This window comes from Pantherophis guttatus, chromosome 18 (assembly GCF_059756535.1).
Source record: "Pantherophis guttatus breed Tessera chromosome 18, ASM5975653v1, whole genome shotgun sequence".
Lineage (NCBI taxonomy): Eukaryota > Metazoa > Chordata > Lepidosauria > Squamata > Colubridae > Pantherophis > Pantherophis guttatus.
In genome coordinates this window covers 792,665-816,631 of record NC_142080.1, presented here as the reverse complement: position 1 = coordinate 816,631, position 23,967 = coordinate 792,665, and the positions used below count along the sequence as shown (strand labels likewise).

The window sequence follows — 23,967 nt, the reverse complement described above, 5'->3', positions numbered from 1 at the left end:
CAAGAAACACACAACTCAGTTGTGAAGGAGGTTGTGCAGGCCGAGGACAATTCTGGCCACTTCCCCTTCACACCCCGGAAGCTGCTTTTCTTCTCTCCAGCCCCACCACCCCCACCTCCGTTTCTGCAGCCAAATTTGGGAGGATTTCCCTGCCGAAGGCACCTTGGCCAAGTTACCTGTTTGGGATGTTTGCAGGAAGTGGAATAAAACTTCTCTAGCACTGGATTGGGCGTGGCTTTTAATCGGGTTTTTTCTTTGACGTTCAAAAGCCCAGCCAGTGGAGTGGCGATGTAGCTGAAGGAGAAAAGAAAAAAAGAAGAGTGAAAAAAATGGAGGAAAGGAAAGGAAAGAGGGAAGGAAAGGAAAGGAAAGGAAAGGAAAGGAAAGGAAAGGAAAGGAAAGGAAAGGAAAGGAAAGGAAAGGAAAGGAAAGGAAAGGAAAGGAAAAAGGAGACGGGGGAGAGAAGGTGAGAAAAAAGGAAGATAGGGACAGAAAGATGGAAGGCAGATTGGGAAGGAAGGAAGGAAGGAAGGAAGGAGCAATGCCAGCCTTCCTCACTTCTTGCCGGCCCCTCCGAGCTCTTGAATCTTGGCAGAGGGGCTGTCCTGGGAGGGCAACTGCCCACTTTTCAATCCCCTCTTCTGCAGGGCAGAGCTGCCCCAGGCCTCCTGCAGCGTGGCCCAGGGCTGGTGCATTAATCTTTGGAGGGCAGGCCCTGCTCCTCCAGCCCCAGCTTTTCGAGTCTAAATTTTCTGGATTATTTCTTGCAAATGACCCTTTGCAATGAACTGCCCGCTTGTGCCACCTTCCCCTCTGCCCCCTCAGAAAAGTGCTTGGCCTTCCCCTCCCTGAAATAAATAATAAAATAAATAAACAAATCCTGCCACTTTGGGATTCTGAAATTCCATCCGAACTCTTCACTGGCTGATTCTCTTCTTCTTGGCTGTCTTAATTCTTCCGCTGATTTTAATCCTTCTTTTTAAGCCCCAAACAAAAGATTTCTCCCTCCTCTTATTTTCCTCACAATAACAAATTTGGAAGGTGGAATAAGGTGGGGGGGGGCTGAGAGGGAGAGAGAGAGAAATCTGGAAGAATGTAAAGGGAGGGATTTTTATTTATTCAAGTTAGCCCATCCCTTTGTGGAATGTTATGTTTCTAGAAAAATGGATCGGTCCTTCCCAGGCTCTGGATTAAAATAAATCAGTGTTTCTCAACCTTAGCAACTTTAAAATGCCTGGACTTCAACTCCCAGAATTCCCCAGCCAGCATGTCCCAGAATTATTATTCTTTCCTTCTTTCTTTTTCTTCCTTCCTTTCTTTCTTTTTTCTTTCTCTTTCTGTCTTTCTGTCTTTTTCTTTCTCTCCTCTCTCTCCCTTTCTTCTCTTTCTTTTTTCTACCTTTCTGCCTTTCTTTCTTTCATCAGAGCAAGTCTAACCTTCCCACACTTCTCTTTGTTGCAGGTAGGTAGGTAGGTAGAAGGAAGGAAGGAAGGAAGGAAGGAAGGAAGGAAGGAAGGAAGGAAGGAAGGAAGGAAGGAAGGAAGGAAGGAAGGAAGGAAAAAAAATCTGCCATTTTTCTCCTCTGTGCTCCAGGGATACTCACATTTCGAAGAAGTGCCTGATGATGAGGAAGACGAAGCCCAGAGGAATGGTGTAGTAGAGGTGAGAAGCTTTGCTGTAGACTTGGTCATCTTGGCCCTGGAGGTCATCCCAGGTCAGGTTGGCCGGCAACCAAAGCCGATCCCACCAGAAGTAGTTGTACAACGTCTGAAACATCCTGCAGAAGGGAGAGAAGCCATGATAGAGGTGAGGGAGGGAGAGAAGGGAGAGAAAGGAATGAAGGAAGGAACAAAGGAAGGAAGGAAGGAGGGAGGGAGGGAAGGAAAGGAAAGAGCAGGAGGGAAGGAAGGAAAGAAAGGGAAGGAAGGAAGGAAGGAAGGAAGGAAGGAAGGAAGGAAGGAAGGAAGGGAGGAAGGAAGGGAGGGAGGAAGGAAGGAAAGAGCAGGAGGGAGGGAAGGAAGGAAGGAAGGAAGGAAGCTAGCTTTTCAATCCCCACAGCCAATCCGCAGATGGGAGACCCCCACATCCCCCCAAAAAATCCACCCATTTCAGAATTACAGCCTGGCCAATTCACAGCTGCCTCCCTGCTCTCTCTCTCGATTCGAACCCGCCTCCGATTCTTTTTCCCATCCAATCATTTTACCTTTCATTAAAATTCAGATTAACTTCTAAAAAGGCTGGGATGCAGTCCTCAGCCTCCCTTCCACCTCCCCTGTACCGGATACTACGTTTCATCCGTGTATTGATGAATAAATCAGCTACATGTTGCATCTCCTCGCATGTTAACAAGCTAACACAGCTGAGAATAGTTTTCAAATTGTATCAAAGCCAGAAAAAAAAAAAAAAATCCAGGTTTTTATCCTGTCATTCCAATACAAAGTGAATCAAAACATAACCCTCTGCCAACTTCCTTGTTTTTCCACAATTTCCCCTTTTCAGGTTTTCCAAAAGCACCCAGTTAATTTTATCTCCTTCCCATCCCCCCCCCCATTCAAAGACCGCCAATCGAGGGATGGATGGATGGATGCCCAAACAGACCACGAAGCCACTGGAGTGAGCCTGGGGTGGGTCCCTTCAATCAGCAGCAGCCAAATTCCACGTCAAATCCAGCTTCCCCCTTGACCTAGGCAGTTGCTTCCTGGCAGGAGACTCTCTGAGCCTACTTTGTCCTGGAAAGGAGACCACCAGGAGATGCAGACTCCGTTCCGCGCGGCTGGGGTTAGATCGGACTGCTTTTTCCACACAATGGCTCACGAGGGAAACAGTCAGCAGTCCTGTCCTGGCAGCTTCATGCAAATGTGATTGTTAAACCCAACCTTCCTTCCACGTGAGGGGCAAAGGTTTGGGAGCTGGACTCTGCTCCGGCCAGGGGTGGATAAAGACGCCCACCTGGCTCATCCTCCCCACACTTTCCCCAGAGCAGAGGGCAGAACACCGTGTTCCACCTTCCCTATCAAGGTTTTGCCCGTTGCAAATTTTGCATTGCAACCTTACATCCAAATAAATAGATTAAAAACCTTTCCCAAGAAAAGAGCCAGGAAATCAAACCCAAAGGAGCATTCCCACATCTATCCCCAAACCTTCGCCCTCTGACCTTTGACCCCGACTGGCTGCTGAAAGGGGAGAAAGCTTTTTAAATTATTTTTTAAAAAATTATTTTCACCCCAATTTTTTAGGAGAGGGAGGGAGAGAGATGCAGTTTAGAGCCGTAAAACTGTGCAGGAGGCAGTAAAAAGCTAAAAGGAAGGGGCGGGGGGGGGAGGAATGCACAATTGTTAGCAAGGCCCGTGTTTGAAAATGGAAAAACAAACACATTTTGGTTGATGTGGGGGAAACCATCCACTAATCACTCCTTTCTGAGTGCAGAGGAATATTCCACAATTTAGGGGCCCGGATTCAAAAGTCTTTTTCCTTTCTAGAAATTCTGCCTGATCTCATTTCCGTTATTTGGGGGGTGGGGGGGAGGAAATCAGGAAAAAGATAAATAAAAATCCACAGCCTATTCCAGCGAAGCGGTTGCACTGGCGAGCTTTTAAAATCAAAGCGAAGAAGTGCAAACATGGAAAAAGGGAATTAAAAGGTCTGTTAGAGCCGGTATTTGGGGCACCTTAGATGCAAAGTCCCACCTATTCCTTACTGTCAAAGGAAGGAGAATTTGAAGTCACTTGAAAGACAGGGGGAAAAAAAGGATTATCCACCCGATTCAGAGCTCGGAGGATGGAAAGAAGGGAAGGGAAAATTGATGGATAAACCTAAATTGCAAGACTTGGCCACATCAAATAGCATCAACCACCTCAGTTCACCCGTAGGCATGGAGGCCTGGCCTGCATGAATAACACAATCCGTACAATGTGTGATTGTGCCCGCAACACAATCCTTCGATTCATTGGCTATTGTTCGGATGCCACTTGCCACAGCCAATGGGAGTGAGGCATTCGGTCTCTCTCTCTCTCTCTCTCACACACACACACACACACAATCAACACAAACACGCTTAAAGGAACTCATATTCTTAAGCGTGAATCTTGGTTCACGAACCCCTAAGGAAACAAGCCATAACTTAAGTTTGGTTTGCAACTTAACCTTCTCTGCTTTTGGTCTCCCAGGCTGCTCTCAAAGCAGTGTGTGTTTGTGGGTGAGCCTCCCCACTAAACCGCCTGCAGCCCAGGAAGGCGGATCTCTGACTTACAAGCTGCAGTGCCAATTTTGGAGATGAAATTCCAGAACTCCGAATATCTGGCCTTTCCCACCCTCGTTTTGATAAGGAACAAGCTATATATTAATTGTCCTTACTTTCCCTTATCGGTGTCTCAAAGCAGGCCTGCAATCGATAGCCGTGGTCTTGTTGGAGAATATTTATTCACTACCGAAATCGATACTGATCCTGTTGGGTCATGAAACATCTGCAAAGAGCCCGGCTCACAGAGCACCGACAACTCCACAGTATTCATTTCTTTACATGTTGGTTTTTTTCCATTTTGCGCTGGCCGATTCCAGAGTGACTCACAGCTTACAGAAATGTTCCATAAAAAAACGGGACAAGCAAACCGCAATTTAAAGCAAGGCCCGTCAAAAGGCTCCTGATCGTTTTGGCATTAGAGACAAGTTCCTAGTCCTTATGAGGATGGATAAGGAAAGGACAGGCTGGTGGAACCTCAGGCACCAAAGATCATGGGAAAAAATAACAACACGTCATGGTCAGACTCTTTCAAGTTTTCATTTTAAAAAATTGGGTAAAGGTAAAGGTTCCCCTACACATGCGTGCTAGTCGTTCCCGACTCTAGGGGGCAGTGCTCATCTCCGTTTCAAAGCCGAAGAGAAAGCGCTGTCTGAAGACTTCTCCGTGGTCATGTGGCCGGCATGGCTCAACGCCAAAGAAAATTAACCCTCGTGCCGGTGTAAAAATATTTTTCTTTACCCAACTCAAAATTATTAGGTCTTGATCTCTGAAGACTTAGCCAGCTAGGCATGGCTCCTTGCCTTTGGGACTTCCTGCTACTGGAAAAACTTGCCAGTTTCTTCTTGGACACACATAAGACACTCTTGGCCCTGCTTCAAGAGTCCCGGTGCTGGAAACAGTCACCAAGAAACAACCGAGTTTGCAAATAAGGAACCGAAGCAAACAGACAAGCCAACGGACATAAAAATTCACAGAGAGTTTCAGTTCTTTGCAAAACCTTCCAAGCATCGCAAACAATGCCTGTTTGTTGAGACTATGTGCTGGAAACAAACTTACAACATAGCCATCCCTGTTTTCAACTGTCCCGGGCCCGAAAGAAAAAGGAACTTTGGAAGAAAATGATGCTTGGGAAGGCTCGGGAAGAGATTCCTCGAGAAAGGTTAAAGAAAAAAATCTGTCCGCCTCTTCTCCCCAAATGTTGGGGCAGGCAAGGGGGGTTTGCCCCACTTAAGCAACCCAACCCAAAACACAAGTGTCCATCTGCAGCTTTCAAGCAGCTCAAGAAGGAAAGAGCAGAAAAACAAACAAGTAACAAGTATCACAATCTCCGCATCGCCTCTGTGGCCAATCCACTCCGGCCTCCCAGGAAAGGAAGACACCCCCCACACACACACTTTTCCATCTGCCTTCTCTCACGCTTCAGGTGTGTTAAAGACTACAAAAACGATCCTTTACAACCACAAAAAGCAAGTCCCTGAAATTTCCCAAACAAAGCTTTTGGACGAATTTATTTTATTTTTAAAAGTTTCCTCTCTTTAGTTCAAAGGAGAGTGCAGCACAGCGCCTCCTAGAGGAAACGGACTTCCATTTCCACCAGATTCCCAAAACGTCACTCATTCCTAATCCTTGGCAATTGCCGGTGGCAAGTTTTTCTGGTTCCCTTGAGCAAATTAAAGAATCGAGTTCCACGGGTGGCCGACACGGGTCCTGTGCAAACATTGGATCTGTACGCAAAGAGATTCAGCAGCGAGGCAACCCCGGCGGAGGAAAAAGACGGTTTCTGTATGGGAGGGAAAGTGAGGGTCACCGTTCCAAGCTGGGCCCCCTCCCCGCAGCCTGGTTAAATGGGGCTAAATGCAAACTGGGGAGGAAACAAATGCCCCCCCCCCGTTTTTTCTCTCTCCTCCTCCTCTTCCTCCTCACCTGGATCTGAGTTTTGCTCCACGCCAGAATCCAGCTGGGAAGCTCAGCACTCCAGGTGGCCTCGCTGCACTTCAATGGCAGCTTTAATGCGGGCTATCCCAGCACCCGCGGCAGCTGTAGGCGTCGGGTTCCTCGCCCTGCTTTCAAGCCAGCTGATTGGGGCTCCACCCCGGGAGTGCCCCGGGAGTTCAGCCCTGCTCCCAGCACCACAACAAATAGATGCCTGATACAATCGCAGGCTCCCTCCAAGTCAGAGGAGGGGAGAGGCTTCCCACCGCCAGCCACCCCCTCTGTGGCTTGAGCAATCCCCAGGAGCGTCTGGCTGGCCCATCAGCCCGCAAAGTTTCCGTGGAGTTGGGCGAGTTTCAAAGGCAGCTCCGCCAGGAAAGGAAGGCTGAGTTCCTTGGCATGTCGGCTCCGGAGTCGATCCCCCACCCTCTCAAAAGAATATGCCAGGTTGCCCCTTTTTCTGGCTGAGATCTCTTTCTCTTTGAAGAGGATCAGGGAAATGCTCTGTTCTAGTGGTTAAGAAACGCTGGGCTAGAAACCCAGAGAGGCGGCAAGTTCTAATCCCGCTTTAGGCATCAAAGCCAGCTGGATGACTTTGGGCCAGTCACAGTCACTGGGCCCAACCCACTTCACAAGGTGGTTGTTGTGGGGAAAAGAGGAGGAGGAGGAGGAGGAGGATTAATGAAGTCTGCTGCCAGGAGTTAAGTACAAGAGTAGTGCAGTGAGATGAGTAAGTGTAATAATCCATACATCTGCTACCTTGGAAAGGACTCGATAGGTAGACAAAACTGCCAAATCCAGAAGGGAAGAGGAGAAGACAAACTGTTCCACTGATTAATTGTCCTCACTATCGGACAATTTCTCCTTTGCTCCACGTGGGATCTTTCCTTCGTGAGCTTCCTTCCATTATTTCTTGTCCTGCCCTGGGGTGCTTTTAAAACAACAACACGACTCTTAAATATGAGCCGTCAAATGTGCCACCCTTCCCAATGAAAACATCTTCTGGCTTTGATATGGCCACTTCTAGCCACATCCATTTATGGGCTTCCAGCTACCCCCGACTCAAAACTTGCACACCCATGTTGCACAGCTTCCAGGCGGAGAGCGAGACAGGCCGGACCTGAATTTGACCGCTGGACTAAAGACATTCCCTGGATGGAGGGGAGAAGTTAAGAAGTGTGTGAAGCCTCAGAACAGGCCCTGGCTCTTTGAAAAACCCCATTGAAGGCAACCAGAAAGTCCCCAAATTCTTAAATTTCTAGGCAATTATCAAAGTCCAAGATCGGGAAACACCAGAGCCTGGAATTGCATCTAGGAGGAGAAAGGCATCTTATGGCTTAACAGACGCCGCCAGTCAATCCTCTGATCAGGGGGCCAGGACAGACCCTCTCACCCGGAACAGGGACTCACCCAGAGGCACAACGGACTGATGGACAGAGCAGCGGTATCAAATAGGCGCTTATTCCAGAGAAGGAAAGAAGGAAGGGGAAGAAGATTGCGGCAGATCACCGATGCAAAGAAATCATTTCGGTTTCCCCTTGGTCTAAGCTCAACCCCATCCAGCGAACTGGAAGGACGGGGGATTCAGAATGGAGGCCACTACCCGAGAATCTCACATAGTGCAGCTCTGAACTATGGAACTCCCTGCCACGTGAAAAGAGAAGATCTGGAGAGGAGAGCCAATTAGAGAAGAAGGCCAGCCCCTAGGTTTAAAGACACTTATGTCCAAGAGAGATCAGGCTTCTTTGATTCCGTTTCCCTTGTCCTCTTCGCCGGCCCTGAAACCCTCAGGAAACAAAACAACTTCCCTTATTTTATGTCCCTTCCAGGATTTTCAATTTTTATGAGTTTTGGGACTGCAGTCTCTGAAAACCTCTCCTCTCCTTTAACCCTTAGCCCGGTGAGCCCATCGCCATGAGTAAGATCCGGGCATGACACGGCCAGATTCAGGCAACAGGTTTAACCTGCGTTGATCACATTTGTGGGTTTCCCCATTGGCACAAGATTTACTCAACCCCCAGCTGGGTAAGGCCCACGCGGCCTGCACCCGAGTGATTGAGGGCCCAGCTTCGCGGGCTGTGCGAAAGCCGCCGCATGGCAGGGTGGGTTGGCCTGTTCCAAAGCAGGCAAAGGAAGAGAGACGTGGGAATTGTAATCTAAGACCTTCAGCAGACACCTGGTTGGGGCAGGGCATTGTAAGTAACCAGGCTTTACCAGGAACACAAAGACAATCACACTCGGTGTGGGTGTGTAGCATCCTCCTTCTCGTTGCATAAAGGTAAAGGCTCCCCTCGCACATACATGCTGGTCGTTCCCGACTCTAGGGGGCAGCGCTCATCTCCGTTTCAAAGCCGAAGAGCCAGCGCTGTCCGAAGACGTCTCCGTGGTCACGTGGCCGACATGACTCAACGCCAAAGGCGCACGGAACGCTGTTCCCTTCCCACCAAAGGGGGTCCCTATTTTTCTATTTGCATTTTTTACCTGCTTTCGAACTGCTAGGTTGGCAGAAGCTGGGACAAGTCACGGGAGCTCACCCCCGTTACACTGGGGATTCGAACCGCTGAACTGCCGACCTTTCGATCGACAAGCTCAGCGTCTTAGCCACTGAGCCACTGCATCCCTTCCTTGTTGCATAGAAAACCTCTTTTCCCACAGAGAATCGGCTGTTTGCAAAACACCGAGAATTCACAAGACCTGCAGATCACCTTAGGAGTATCCAGTTGTCGCTTCCACACATCACTCTTTCTCTGCTCAGGGAGAAGAAACCTTCTCAAACATAGAATCTCAGAGCTGGAAGGGACCTCAGAGGTCTTCTAGTCCAACCCCCTGCTTACGGCAGGAGACCGGATAGCATTCTGGTCAAATGGCTGTCCGGTCTCATTCGTAATAGAATTCTTTCTCAGCCAAGTGTGAGTGGACACACAAGGAATTTGTCTCAGGTACACAAGCTCTCTGTACCCTGTACACCCAAACAACGGGGGATAAACCACAATCATTATCACAAAGCACAATCGTCATAAATTGAAAGAGACAAACCTAACAATAGTCAATCAACATAGGTCATGAGATACAAACAACAAAAGAAGAAGCAAAGGAAATAGGTAAGAGGGAAGGTAGAAGGATAATACGTCTCCTCTAAGTGATTCAACCTCCCAGGGCATACAGAGTGTTGTGGGAATTAGTTGTTTAGCAGATGGATGGCATAGGGGGAAAATTGTTTTTCTGTCTGGTTATTTTGGCGTGCAATGCCCTATTAGCAGGGGTCTCCAACCTTGACAACTTTAAGACTTGTGGACTTTAACTCTCAGAGTCAGCTTTGCTGGCTGAGGAACTCTGGGAGTTGAAGTCCACAAGTCTTAAAGTTGCCAAGGTTGGAGACCCCTGCCCTATAGCGTCATCTTGGGAGAAGAGGTTGAAAAAGTTTATGTCCAGGATCTGAGGGGTCTGTAGATATTTTCTCAGCCCTCTTCCTGGATTCCTGAGCTATACAGATTCTCCATGGAAGGCAAGCTGGCAGTTACAATAGAGGTGCAGATGACAATAACTTGAGAGCCGCTTGCAACGAAATTTCATTTTAATGTACGCCGATTCGTGTACATTTAAAGGGACGATGAAGTTATCCCAAGACTTAATTCCTCCGCAGAAATGTATCAGTGGCAGCCGATACAGTTCTACAAAGTTAAGCAACGATCGTCTACAAAGTAATAGTGTTAAGCAAAACACAAGGAGCTATCTCTGAAGTGTTTTGCATTTGTGGTTCGCACCGAGGGCATTGCAATACAGCTCTCCGCTGTACCCTGTTCCAACTATTTTTAGGTATTTGGGAACAGGACACTAAAGGGTCTGAGATAAGGGCCTGCCTGGGTATATATTTGCTGACTCCAGCATTTTGGAGGGTGCAAAGTTCTCAAACCGTGGGCCCCCATCTAAATAGGGTGTGGGTTTTAACCACAAAAAATAAGGTAACGAAGGAAAAATCAAATCAAAGTTAAGTCCAGGGGTTTGATTTTTAGAATCGCCACCAGTAAACAACAACAACAACTTGAAGGTGTATTTCGGTGGCATGGACGTTTATGGTCCGATGAAATTAAAATTAAGGCAGACTTTTTAAAAAATTGTTTTAATTAGGCATGCCAAATTGAGAACCTGGAATAGAGAGATAAGCTCAAGTTGCTCTTGGCTCGAGGAGCACATGGTAGAAGGCAAACAGCGGAGGAAGATGAATTGGTGGACGCATCAGGAATTATTGGAAAACCATCAGGATGAATTTAAAATCGAACTGAGAGCAATTAATAGCAGGAAGAGGACAGCTGTTGATTGACCGTTATCCAAAAAAAGGGGGCCAAAATGGAGGGAAAGGCCCCCCCAGAGCAAAGACAAGACAGGATCTGAAGTACAATTGTGCACCGAGGAGGAGCTGCTAAAATGTGTAATAAACTTTTGTGGACATTTGAAAGAGAGATGACTAGATTAAGAATGTGGCTAAGGGTGGCTAAGAAATTTGGTGATGAAATACAGACAGATCCCTGGGAAAATCTGAGGTTAAAGGGCTGGAAGGTACAGTGTGTTACAATCACCAAGAGATGTTTTAGAAAGTGGAATGCAGCAGGAGAGGCAGCCTCTGCCCTGGGCCATTTGCTAAAGAGAAAGGGAACTTAATGGGGGTAATTCAATGGAGCCTCCACCTTCAGAGGCAGCCTAGCCTGGAAAACCAATTGCTCAAAGGGCAAAGAAATTAAGGCTCCCCAAAGTCTAGATAATTGACCTCTGCTGGAATGGAGGCGGCCTGATTCCTACAAAGAGATTACCCTACAACCGTGATGGTGAACCTGTGGCACGCGTGCCAGAGGTGGCATGCAGAGGCCTCTTTGTGGGCACACGCGCCGTTGCCAGCTGTTGTTCTGGTTTCCAGCGCGCGCATGCGTGCTGGCCACCTGGTCTTCGCAGGTGCCGGAGTGCTGGAAAACAGGGTGAAAACAGCCAAGAACCAGGCTGTTTTGTGGCCATTTTCAGGGCTGTTTTTGGCCTGAAAAATGGCCTAGAAACGGCTCTGAAAATGGCCAAAAACCAGGCACGTGCACGCCAGCCAACTCCAGCACATGCATTCCGGTTTGGGCACTCAGTCCTGACAAGGTTTGCCATCACGGCCCTACAATTTGCCACGGGAAAAATCCAGGCCAAAGCACCACCAAGGAGGGTGAGTTTCTCGTAGCTTTACACCTCAGTGGTTAAATTGCACACTTTCAGCTTGGTGTCGGTTAAAAAGAGGCCACAAGACTTGCCTTTTTCTGGATGGAGGAGTAGAGGATGTCACAGCCTGTCTCTCCCCACCCCACCCTGCTGCCCGCCCCCCCTGGAAAGTTTCTATCTCAAGCAGACGTGCTCCCAGGAACCTCCACGAAATTTCACCGCAACTAACCAGTTTTTCTCAGTAGTTTTTTTTTTTTTTTCTTTTTTGGCCAAGTTTGCCCAACTCGCTCAAGTCCAGATCGCAGGCCGAGCTTCTTTCTGCCAAGGCTGGTTTGAGGGTGGGGGTGGGGGGGATCCAAATCCGAGAGGGTGGGTTCCTCCTGCCCATCCAGGCCATGTCCCAGTTTGCCCCGCTTGAAGATGCTCGGGAAGGGTGGGAGCCCTGCTCTTCTTCCACGGGCCTCTCCTTTCCCTCACTCCCTGGATGTCTCTTTTCCCACCCTCGGGGAGAGCCGGAGGGAGAGGTTTCCAACGCCGCACAGCCGGCCTGCTGGATAATTACCAGCAAAAGAAGGCTTGTTTCCTCTACCTACGGCCTTGGCCCAGACGGAGCCTTTTGCAGAAGGAAGCCGCTGGGTGCCTGCAGGCCTCAGGGGAAGCAGGGCACTTCCTGGATCGGAGAGCCAGCTGGGTGGGTTGGGGGGAGGGGTGCAGAAAAGGGCATTTTCCAAACTGAGGGGGGGGACTCCATTTCTCTCCCCCCCCCCACCCCAGGGCAGTGGAGGCCAGAGGCCGGGGCAGCGCAGGGCTCCGTGGAGCGAGGGCCAGGCCGGGACAAGCAGCCATTGTGGGCAGGAGGATTTTCACCAGCAAAGCAGGAGGGGGGGGGCGCCGGGCTGGAGGGTGAGTCGATCAACAAGTAAGAGAGAGAGGAAGGAAGGAAGGTAGGAAAGAGAAAGAAAAAGATAGACAGGCAGATAGATAGATGAGAGAGAGGGAGAGAGAGAGAGAAAGAAAGAAAGAAAGAAAGAAAGAAAGAAAGAAAGAAAGAAAGAAAGAAAGAAAGAAAGAAAGAAAGAAAGAAAGAAAGAAAGAAAGAAAGAAAGAAAGGAGAGATATCCCTTGGGAGAGTTTTCACTCTTTCCACGAGCAAAGCAGCTGCAAAGCTTTTCCGGGCACCCCTGTTTTATTCCCCCCCCCCAAATCCAGCCCGTTTCCCGACCTCAGAGCCGGGCCGGGCCTGAAGGCGAAGAAAAAACTCCCGGCCAACTTCCTTCCTTCCGCCCCCCCACCCCCCCCCGAGCGGTCCTTGTGCGACGGGGCGGGGGGGGAGGGAGGCGGAATGGGGGGAGGGGGAGAGAGAGAGAGAGGCGCAGCCCCCTCCCCCCGCCCTCCTGTCGCCCCCCCCGGCCTTGGGGAAGGGGGGGGCTGGCCGCGCACAAGCCCTTTTCCTGCCGGGACTTTCCTCCGCTGCCCAAAGGGGGGGGCCTCCAAAGGACGGGGGGGGCGGAAGAAACGGGGGGGGAGCCCGGCGGGGCGGGGGCTCTTTTACCTCGTTCGCGGCGGATCCGGGAAAGGCTCGGAAGCGGAAGGCTCGGGGGGGGCGGAGCAGCGGCAGCCCCCCCCACGTGGAAGTTAGTCACGGCGGTGGGGGAGGCCGGGAGGGAGGCCCCGCCCCCGCCCGCTCCGCGTGGAAAGGGGCCCCCGGGGCGGGGAGCCTGCAGGCCCGCTTCCTTGGGCGGGTTTCTCCCGCTGCTCTGCCGCGAAGGAGCCGTCCGCCCTGCCTCCCTCCGCTTCCTGCGCCTGGGGACGGCGGGGAGCCCCCTCCCCAAAAGGGCCCCGGCTCCCCGGGGCGGCGCTCACCTCCTTGGGCGGCGGCGGCGAAGCCCCCTGGGCGCGTCCCGGCCTTCCTGGCCTTGCAAGGGCCGCTTCTCCTGGCTCTCGCTTGGCCGCCTTTGGCCGGAGGGCTGGCGGGGGCCGCAGTCACTCGCTGCTGCGAACGGAGAGGGGGGGGCTTGGGGGCTGCGGCCCAGGATCAGCGCAGGGGCCCCGCCCGGGACAAAAGAGCCATTCCCCCCACGGGCCCCCCGCCCCGCTTGGCTTCCCGGCCCAGCCTGCCTTCCAGTCGAGCGCTGCGCCAGGGAGGGAGGGGGAGGGAGGGGCGGAGGGAGCGGCTGCCCGACATGGGGGGGGGGCGACCCGCAAGGGAGGGGCTCGCGGCTGCCCCCCCCCCCCGCCTGAGTCATCCCTTCCGACGTGACTTCTCGCCAAGGGGCCGGAAAGGAGGGGAGGGGGGAGGCTGGGCTGCTGGACCAGGGGGCCGGTGGGAAGCCCCTTCCCCCTTTAGGCATTTGCTGGGGGAGGGGGAGGGGGAAGAGAACTTTTCCTTAAGAGCGGCTTTGGGGCTCAAGGTTGAAATGGGGCTGCCCTGCCCCCCCCCCAAATCAGGAATGCACCGAAAAATGGGGGCGCCCAGAAGAGGTGATGGGGAGGGGGAAAGTTTGTTTATTTATTGGATTCCTTTATCCTGCTTTTATGACCGTTTATAAATACCTTAAAGCCGGAACTGGGCAGGAGTTAGGAAAACCTGACAGACGGGGAGGGGTCCCCCATTTCAGCCTGTCTCTTTTTGAAAGGGGAGGGGGATGAGAAGTGGTGCCCCCCCTCTCCCAGCATCCTTCGCTGAACCCCATCCGTGAAAGCTACAGAAAGGGGGGGGTCTGTCCACCTGGGAAGCAGGAAGAAGATGGATCTTTCAGCCAAGCAGGCAGCCTCTCTGAAGCTGCCCGGACCCCCTACTCTGCCCCCCAAATCTACGTTTAAAATAAAACCGGGAGGACGTTGCAGCAGGGATCCTTAAAAACATCCAGCATAACAGCCAAAGTTTTTAAATACATTTAAAAGCTTTCCTATGTACAAAGGGGGCAGGGTGTTGGTTTTATGAGCTTTGGGGTGGGGTGCGTGTATTTTTCCACTGAAAAACTCAAAAAAAATAACCACTGCTTTTCCCCTGTTTTCCCAATGTTTCTGAAACTCTCTTGTTGGAAAAATAGGCCCAGTTCTGCAGCTCCCAAATACAATTATAAGAAACCCCCCCTCCCCTCTGGTCCTTGCTATAAGGCCTCATTCATCCTGCTTAAAATCTGAACATTTTCCACACTTGAAGGCTGAAATTTCTTGGAGGCTAATTATATTATATTGAAAAATAGTTAAAAGACTAATCAACATAAAAGCAAAACCCTTTGCCAGTAACAGCGCTTTATAAATAAAATAAACCCACCTTAAAAATAAACCAACGTTTATTTTTGACAGTATTTTAAATGGGATTGTACTTGGGGCTTTTTAAAAGTCCTGTTCTTTTGTAAGTCGGTCTGGAAGGGCAGCGTCTTCATAAAAATAAACCCCAATAATGATCAAGACGCCAAGAAAGGCAGATAAAAGGCTGGGATTTGGGCATAATTTCACAGCTTGTTAAACTGGAGAGCGCAATTGTATTCTGGCCCTGTCAGAATTAAGATCCCACAAAAGCCAACTTAGATTACAAACGGGTTTAATCCCAGTCCCAGCGATGTGCCTTTGTCTCTCTAGACTTATTTAGTCACCTCCGTTAATTAAAAACTGATTACCGTCGTGGCTGTGTTTGGAAACACTCCGCTCAATGCCACGCGGAGGCTGACCGATTAAATGCCACACCCTGCACTCCTCCAAGGAAACACCTTGACCAATCCTTAATAATCCTCTGCAGTAAAATCCCCAGAAATCCCGTCAAGGAAGAACCTGCACGATTCTTGCAGCAACCGAGAAAGCAGGCTGAGAGTCCACGGAGGAAGAGGAAAATTTAATGATTCCAATGGAAAAAGAAATTAGCGAGCGCAGCTGTTTGGCTTCCTTAACGGATGTCCTCTGAGCATAATTTTCTATCCGTAGGGATTTGCAGCACAGAAATAAAAAGCTGAACAGGCTGAGATTTGCAGGGTGCACCTGCCTTCTCTTGTCCGGGTCATCCCAATTGCCAGGCCCATTTTTGCTGGTGGCAGGTAGGAATTCCACCATCCAGGTCCAGGAATTCCAGGCGGAAATGCCACCGGGCCAGCTCAGAAGCCAGTCAAGATTTTTCCTTTGTGTGAGCTGTCAATTTCATTGATTTTCCTGGAGGAATTGACGGAAGAAAGGGGAGTGGGATATTCCTGCCAAACTGGGCCCAGGGGCAGGGCTGTTCTTCTTGCTTGGTTAGTCATGGAAGGAAGACTGCTCCTGGACAGGAGGCTCTGCTTAAGGAGTCAATGAATTAGACACCACCACCACCACCCAGCGTTAAAAACACGTTTTAAAGAAAAACCTGAATTGATTCTTCTTTCCCATCTAGGAAGAGCTCTCAAAGTGGAGAAAGACTGACTACCTGGATGAAGAGCAGGGAGGTGCTGCCCTCTGGTGGCTCAGCCAGGGACTGCGCCCTCAGAAGGAAAGTCCACAACGCCGCCTAGTGGGAAATGTCGGAACAGCACAACTTCCTCGCTCTTTTTTGTTTTTTCTTCTTTTTTAACTGTCCAGGGCAAAACTGGATTTTAAATTGTTAGGAAACTGGCTGCAAAGGAAGATTTCAGAAGCGAGATTTGCCCCCCAGCGCAGGCGATTTCTCGCCAACCCTCCAAAGGAAGGAAAACACTCCAAGCACGAGTTTCTAATCAATCCAGAAATCCGCCAAGAGCATCCTTTTCATCCCAAGAAGCATCAGGCGCACACACAAAGAGCATTGCTCTCTCCTGCCCAGCATTTTGCGCAAGGAACCTCCTCATCCTGCGCAACGAGACTCTTCATCAAAGTTGCTGGCCTGATTTTGCCCGCGGAGAATGGGAAGAGCCGAGTCGGGACTTCACCCCAAGCTGGAACCCGCGAGTTCTTCTGGGGGTCTCGCCTTCTGACGGCTGGAAGCGAGCACGTGGGAAAGGCTGCTGCCTCGGGGGGGTTCTCCTTGCCGGACAGGTAACCTTCCAGAAACGATTCAGGCGCCCCATTCGCCGGATGCCCATCTTCCCTTCTCCCAGCGGAACTGGGGGGGGGGGATCACCCTTTCCAGGTGCTGAGTTCCAGTCCAGCAAAAGAGGCTGGGAAGAGAAGGGAGCGTGTTCCAGGACGCGATTTCAGGGCAGCGCCTCTCCACGGCCCGAATGAAGAGAGAGCATCCTGCCAGGGGGGTCTTTGGGGAAAGAGGGGGTCCCCTGCGGTCTGGTGGGGCTTCAACCCCTCCCCCCGGGCGGCGTCGTTGTCGCGGGGCCGCCCGGCTTTTCCCGGACGCCCCACGGCTGCAGGGGCGCTCCGCCAGGCAAAGAACCCGCCGAACTGGCGACACTCGGCAGCCCGGCTGGAGAAGCGACAGCCCAGACTGGTTTTTCCGAGGCTGCCTCGGCGCTGGTTGGCTGCCCACCCGCCCTGGGGGGAGCCAGAGCCGCTGCTGCCACCCCCGCCCCGCCGCCTTTGGGGGCCGCCGAGGAGGAAGAAGCAGCAGCAGCTTTGGCGCGCAGCTCCTCCGGTGGAGCGCCCGCCTAGAGAGCTTCCTTTTGGGGAGGGGGCTTTTGGTCCTGGGGAGGGGGTCAGAAGGGGCTTCTTTCAAGCAACTGGGAAGACCTCAAGGTGCGTTTCTCCAAATCCCTCTGCAGCCCCTCCTTTCTAGAAATTCAGCCTGTGTGTTTCTGCCTAAAACTGGAATTTCTTTTTCTTCCTTTCCAGGTTCCTCTTGGGCACCCTCTTCCCCCCCCCTTCCTCAAATTCGGAACCCCTCGGCTGCTGCCCCCCCCCCCCCGGAGCATTTCCTAGAGTAATTCCTTACCTGTATTGCCTTTCCCCCCCATTATTTTAGCTTGAACTGGGGGTTTCTGGCTCTTCGCCTTTTTGCAGCAGCCAGAGATGACTTGCTGGGGGGCTGCCTAAGTGGGGCTCCCCCCACCCCACCCTCCACAGCTTGGCAAGTGTGCAAGGAACCGGCTGGAGCAGCGATCCATGGCCGATGAAATTTTGGAGCAGTTGCCACTGGCCGAAAAGGTGAGGTGCCACCGAATCCAACTTCTTTTCTAGAAAGAGTATTTTGAGGCCTTTGCAAGGTGCTACCCCCTAAGGAGGAGGGAATGGATAGAAAACGTCTCTCAGGTAGACTGCAGTTGGCCAGTGGAGGCTTGGTCATCCAGATCAGGTGGTTTGCAGCCAAAGGAATCTTCCTACCCACCACGCAAATGAAAACAGTCAACGGACTCTAACATTGTGCTTTCGTGAGGTCTGCAGAATTTAAACATCGTAGGGTCCAAACTGCTGTGTCCTTTCTGTCCTAGACGGCCATGTGGGGCACCTTGGGAACGATCCGACCTCACCTGAATTTTGATGCAGCCAAAGATGCCCAGACTTTCTTCCAGGCCATCAGTGGTGAAGGTAAACCCCCCCGCCCCTTCCCTTCCCCCTCGCCTGCATCCGTACAACCACCCTGTGAGGTGGGAGTTGCACTCGCAACAGGACACAGTTCAACTACCCCATCGGATCCCAACAAATATCCTAGAGTTGGAACATCCAGATAAGGGCTTGTGTCATCCTAAAAAGAAAGTGGACGGTTGGAGATCATCTGCCCAGAGAAATACGGTGACGGGAGGCATAAATTTAACCCCAGCATAAGCGTGAGAAAATCATTATGATAATGAGGCTTTTGATATATAGACAAATTGCATATGCAGATTTTGACTCTTCCGGGAGCACAGCTGACTCGAGGGGCCGGAGCAGAGTTTGCAAACTCCTGGTTTGGAGGCCTCGGCTAAAACTGGGGCCCCCGGGTCTCCCCAAAGGTGTGGACTGCGGGGTCATCCTTGACCTGCTGACCAGTCGGAGCAGCGAGCATCGGCAGCAAATTGCGGAAGCCTTCCTCGAATTCACCCAACAGGTTAGGCCAGGAGGGGATTTTTTGAGGGTGGGTGGGAGGGAATTTGTGGCCCTTCCAGGAAAGGAAAGAAAATGGGCAAAGCGCTCACTTTGTCTTAGACTACTGCAATGTGCTGTTGTAGGGGAGAGCCCTTGAAGACTGTTCAGAGTCTTTTTTTAGGGCAGAGCCAGCAAACTATGGGTTCCATTGAAACTAAATCAATATATCTCAGCCTCTTTCCTGGCCATGATATGTTTGGCTGAGGGTCTCTGCTCTATTGGGGGGGGGGGTGAGGTCTCCCCAAATTTCTCTTAGTCTTCTCTCTTTTTTTAGGGCCTGCTGAAAACTCTGGAAGCCGTGATTCCCAGCCAGTTTGAGACCATAATCAGGGCTTTGCTCTGTCCAGCAGCTCAGTACGATGCCCATGAAATCCAGGCAGGATTGCAGGTACCCCCTTCCAAAGAGGGGCACCCCATTTCTGCCAAGGAATCCTCCCCACCCCAGTTTTTAACATGAAGTGGAGCAGGTTGTACATCTGATTTTAAAAGGACCTTGGGATGAATTGGTTGAGGGGGACTCAGCTCTTGAAGTATCTCCTCTCCTGAGGTGGGTTTCAGCAGGTTCTGACCAGTTCTGCAGAACTGGTAGTAGAAATTTTGAGTAGTTCGGAGAACCGGTAGTAAAAATTCTGACTGGCCCCGCCCCCATCTATTCTCTGCCTCCCGAGTCCCAGCTGATCGGGAGGAAATGGGGATTTTGCAGTATCCTTCCCCTGCCACGCCCACCAAGCCACGCCCAAAGAACCGGTAGTAAAAAAAATGGAAACCCACCACTGCTTTTCTCCCCCTCCCAACAGATTTTCATAAACAACCATTTTTAATAAGTGTTTTCTCCATTTTAAAAAGGGTTGGGGAGGAATTAAGATTGGTGGTTTTCTTTTAATTCCCAGTCCTTTTTAAGGGCACTTTCCATGCATGGTAATTTCATTTAATAATTTAATGCAACAATTTAATAAATAAATAAATACAGGAGTTTGCAAAGACACAACCAGTCTTGAGACGAGCGTTGTAATCAACCCTAGGAAGATTAACGGAAGATTAATCCAACCTCGCTAAAAACCCTGCAGAGTGGACGGGGGCACAAAACACATACACACATCTTACGAAGTCGACAATTGCCGTTTCCTAACCTGGGTCACATTTCCTTTCCAGGGTCTGGAGGTGGAAACCCTGATTGAAATCACCTCCACTCGAACGGCAAAACAGCTTCAGGAAATGCTGGCTTATTATAAACAGGGTAAAAAAAAAATAAAACTTATCTGCTTGTTCTTTAAAAGGTAGAGAAATGGGAGAGGGGAGCTGCTAGGAGAGAAAGTTGCCTGATAAACTTGGAAAAGCAAGGGAAGCTGGACTTGCCCTCCTTTTCACGCCTGCGGAACTCCCCGCAACACGATACAATCGTGAGCTTTGACTTTTAAAGTGTTTTTTTTTTTTACTTCGTTGAGCATTCATATAGACCAGGGATGTCCAACTTTGACTATTTTGAGACTTGTGAATTTCAACTCCAACCACAGCCAGCTGTGCTGCCTGGGGAATTCTGGGAATTGAAGTCTACCTCAGATCCAGTGTGCACTGGCTAGCTAATTTTCAGGCCTTCCGGGCCCACCGGAGGCTGTTTCTGGCCTCCGGAGGGCCTCTGGGGGGTGGGGAAGGCTGTTTTCGCCCTCCCCAGGCGCCAAGAAAGCCTCTGTCTCTTTTCTGAGCTTACTGCAGAGCCCCCTTGGGCAAGAGCAGTCTACCTCGGAGCATTTTCTCAGGAAGGGAAACCCACGTACCCCTCCCCTCCTTGCTTGGGTGTGGAGAGCTAAAACTCCCTCCTTCTCCCTTCTTCCACTTGTACAGATTTCAAATCCGATTTGGGAAAGGACATTGCTTCTGGTGCCACCGGAGGCTTTAGAGACCTTCTTCTCGCCCTGATCAAGGTAATAAATAAAATCAAGAGAAAATAAAATGAATAAAATAAAATGAATAAAATAAGACTATCAAATAAGATAAAAAAATATATTACAATGTAATATAATTGATAACACTATAAAATAAAATAAATAAAAATAATATAATATCACATAACAAATATCATATCATATAATTTATAAAAGTATAAAATAAAATTAACATAACATACTAACCCTAACCCAACATAACATAGCATAACATAACATAACAACATATACTGTGTTTCCCTGAAAATAAGACCCTGTCTTATATTTGTTTGAACCCCGAAATAAGCGCTTGGCCTTATTTTCGGGGAGGTCTTATTATTTTGGGGCGCATGGAGCAAGATGGGGCTCCTCCTGCCGTCTTTTCCAGCTCTGTTTAAATATTTTCGGGGAGGGCTTATTTTGGGGCGGAGGTTAATTTTAACGCATGCGCTCAAAAGCCCGATTGGGCTTATTGTCAGGGGAAACAGGGTAATAAATACAATTTATAAAGCTATCAATGCAATGCAATGCAATTCAAATACAATACAATACACAATTCAGGGTCCCTTTGTAAGAACCCGAGATGTGGGGTGCTTTTCTAACATTCAATGCTCTCCACAGCTTGTCCTTTTTAAGCCCAAACTGTTTGGCCTGACACCGTTTAGGAAAATCACATCTATTTTGCAGCAAAGCCTCCCGGCTGACTTTTTCACGCCGTCCTTCTCCACAGGGCCAGCGGGAACGCTACTCGGGGACGATCGATTACGTCTTGATACGGCAAGATTCAAAAGTGAGACGGGGATATCAGGGTTCTTCCCTTCGGGGTCCCCTCCATGCTGGGGCTCCTCTCAGGGCCCGTTTCCGGCATCCCCCAAACCCCCGGGCTTCTCCCCCAGGCCCTGTCTGACGCAGCCGACGGTGGGGACGCCGGACGCCTGGAGGAGAGCGAGTGGGTCCGGATCCTGTCTCAACGCAGCTCCGAACATTTGAGGAGAGGCAAGGCCAACCCTGTGCCAGGTGGTCGCGTTTCACCACGCTGGCATCCCCAAACGTGCTAATGTTTCAGGCCAGACCGGGCTAGGGAGGCTGCCCGCTCCAAAGCTAAAGAAAACCTGGCAATTTCAAGGCACAAAGGGGGCAGTCTTCCCCCTATAATTATTATTTTTTTTTAAAAAAAAAACCCTCTTTTTCCCTTGCCTTTCTTCCAGTGTTCAGCTGGCACCAGGAGATGACCGGAATCTCAGTTGAAGAAATTATGGAGAAACATTTCCAAGGAAACTTCCGGGAAGCGGGTTTAACGCTGGGTAGGTGCACCCCAGATGTAGGGAGTTTGAGAGGCCCCCCCTTTTTTTAATCTGGATTAAATTGGGGAGGTGGGGTTGCTTTCTGCACATGTTCAGGAGACCTCTCAACCTCAGCTGCCTCTTGTTTTGCACAGCCTGCACTGAGAATACCCGGAATAAGATCCGAGAAGCTTCGTTTTTCGTTGCTTCCAAAAATCCAAGTTGCTAGCCCTCTTGATCCTATTTCAACACGGCTTTCGTGGGACTTTGGCTCCGAGTTAAGAGAGGGTTGGAAGGCCGCTTAAATCCGCTTCTTCCTCCTCCTTCTCCCCAAACTAGCTGAGCAAGGAACATTTAGCATAAATTGGGCTTGGGAATTTTGCAAGCTGATGTGCAAGTTTTAAACCAGATCTGTTCTGCTTAGCCGGCCTTCCTTCCCGTCTCTGTCGGCGAGTGCTTTGCCAGGCAGATATTCAACTTGTGCAGTTCACTTCCCTACAGCATTTCAGCCCAGAAATAGGAAGGGAGCAGAACAACAAGAAAAATAATTGTAATTATTTTTTAAAAAATCTTTCTTGCAGTTTCCCTCCTAAGAAACACACCGCTGTATTTTGCCACCAAGCTCCACTCGGCCATTACGGTGAGGGTCTCTCCTTTTGGTGCCCGCCCCTTCCCAAATCCCACCCCCCTTAGCCCCATCGGGGCTACCCAGAACCCCCCAGTTCTGCTTCCTGGTCGTCATTCGCACAGGAGACCGGCTGAGCTGCTCCAGACGGTGCACAAGGGTCTCCTCTGGGGGAAATGAGCCCCCGCTGACTGGCCATCACCCCCCCCGCATCAAGACCCCTTCCCCAAATGAAAGCCCATAAGCCTCCTTCTGAAAGAGAAGGGCAGAGATGGACTCTGTAGTCCTTTTTCGCAGCCTGGCTTGGGAACAATCGAAGGAGAGTATGAAACATGCACCGTCTGTGGGGCAAAGAAGCGAGTTCGACTCTTGCTTTGCACAGCTTTCCAGCTTTTTAAATTATTTTTATTAAATTTATTGGCCGCCCGGTCTCTGGGCAGTTTACAACTTTCCAAAGGCGATTGTCGTTTTATCCCAGGAAGCAGGACGTAACCCCCGGACGGCCGTCCGAATCATGATCTCTCGCAGCGAGATAGACCTTCTCAGCATCCGCACCGAGTTCAAGAGGCGCTACGGGATCTCGCTCTACTCCTTCATTAAGGTAAAGCACTGGGTAGTATTGGGTGGGGGGGAGTTTCAAGGGCACATTACAGACCCCAAGTGCCAGCCACAGGCCCCCAGGGACTGTGGGAAGGACCCCCACCCACCCAGGATACCCTCCAATTTATTCTCACGACGTTCTTGCAAGGTAGGCTGGCCTCAAGCTTCTTGGTCAAGCAGGCCAATTTTTTTGCGGCCTTGTCCGTTCCCTATATTGCCCCACTCATCAGAAACAGAACCTCCATTTGTAGGAGCAGTCTATTTGCAAGTTAAAAGTTTGGGGGCCAGCAGAAGTACCTTCACTACAAAAGAATCCAAAAGATACAGAAAATGGTCCCCCCCCACTGTGGGAATTAAGCACCCCATTTTTCCTGGACCGACCCCTTTATTTCCAGATGGGGTTGCCCCAAACTCTCCTCCTTGCCCCCACCCCCTCCAGGCGGAAACGCAAGGCGAACACCAGGCGGCTTTGCTTGGTTTATGCAAGGCGGAAGATCTCTGAGACACGCTGCCAGCCGAGGATCCTCCCCGTCCAGAGGCAGTCTACCTTGAAAAACCCTCCAGCTTTTCCTTCCAGCGAAGCTGCCTCACCACGAAGTTGCAAAGGAGCCCCCCGGAAGGCAGCTGCGGAATTCAGCCTGACCGGTCGGACGGGTTTCTGCCTCTCTCCCAGCCCAAATTCTTCTGATGCTTTGCAGGGGTTTGAGGGGCCGTGGGGGGAATTTAGAGACCTGCAAGTTTTGCCAGGTATTTACAACAAACTGTGGGTCAAGAGTTTAAAAGCAGGGGATAATAATCAGTGAAGACTGATAGAGCCTCCAGCATCAGGAGCAATCTACCTCTGAATAGCTGCCGGGAATTGCCAGCGGGCTTCTCATTGGCCAGTTTGGAAAATCGGACCCTGGAGTAGATACAACTTCAGTCTGATGGCATTTTAGGGGGCTTAGATTGCTAGAAAAAGGCTTTTCTACTTTACATTCCACCTCAACAGCTCTGCTTCTTCTTCCTTCAGTCCCATTTCCTCCAGTCAATGGACCCCCAACCCATCCGCCACAGCCCCACCCCATATGCCTGTGCAACCCACACATCCTTCCTCTTTCCCCTTCACCCCCCCCTCAAAAAAAATCCCCTTCCCGGGAACTGAAACGTTGCTTGTAAAAAATAAAATAAAACCACCACCACGTCTCTCTTTGGGATCCGTCTCGACCGAGTGGATTA

General features: G+C 50.5%; 2 protein-coding genes across 7 annotated transcripts in view; one reads left to right on the top strand and one right to left on the bottom strand.

Moving 5' to 3' along the window:
* CERS2 (ceramide synthase 2) overlaps positions 1-13,564 on the bottom strand; it is a 19,959-nt gene extending 6,395 nt beyond the window's left edge. Inside the window, exons 1-3 of one of the 3 annotated variants that reach the window (XM_087881412.1) lie at positions 13,226-13,564; positions 1,604-1,777; positions 177-294 (exon numbers count right to left, since the gene is read on the bottom strand). In XM_087881412.1, coding sequence (XP_087737538.1) covers positions 177-294; positions 1,604-1,776 — 291 coding nt within the window. In that variant the 5' untranslated portion in view covers position 1,777; positions 13,226-13,564. Of the gene's footprint in view, positions 1-176; positions 295-1,603; positions 1,778-6,163; positions 6,394-12,914; positions 13,054-13,225 lie in introns of those variants that run through there. The other 2 variants (XM_087881413.1, XM_087881414.1) reach the window with 2 other exon arrangements.
* On the top strand, positions 12,722-23,930 carry ANXA9 (annexin A9). 4 transcript variants are annotated; one of them, XM_060694254.2, is made up of 14 exons: positions 12,722-12,996; positions 15,729-16,345; positions 17,090-17,401; positions 17,686-17,782; positions 18,079-18,281; positions 18,594-18,707; positions 19,472-19,556; positions 20,162-20,241; positions 20,972-21,031; positions 21,138-21,237; positions 21,450-21,545; positions 22,106-22,164; positions 22,628-22,750; positions 23,189-23,930. In XM_060694254.2, exons 3-14 carry the CDS (start codon positions 17,360-17,362, stop codon positions 23,249-23,251), a joined length of 1,122 nt encoding a protein of 373 aa, XP_060550237.2. In that variant the 5' UTR covers positions 12,722-12,996; positions 15,729-16,345; positions 17,090-17,359; the 3' UTR covers positions 23,252-23,930. The 4 variants fall into 4 exon arrangements, with proteins under 4 accessions (XP_060550237.2, XP_087737545.1, XP_087737544.1 ...); XM_087881418.1 differs by lacking the exons at positions 12,722-12,996; positions 15,729-16,345 and adding an exon at positions 16,460-16,993; XM_087881419.1 differs by lacking the exons at positions 12,722-12,996; positions 19,472-19,556; positions 20,162-20,241 and having other exon boundaries at positions 13,505-16,345.
* Positions 23,931-23,967: the final 37 nt, after the last annotated feature.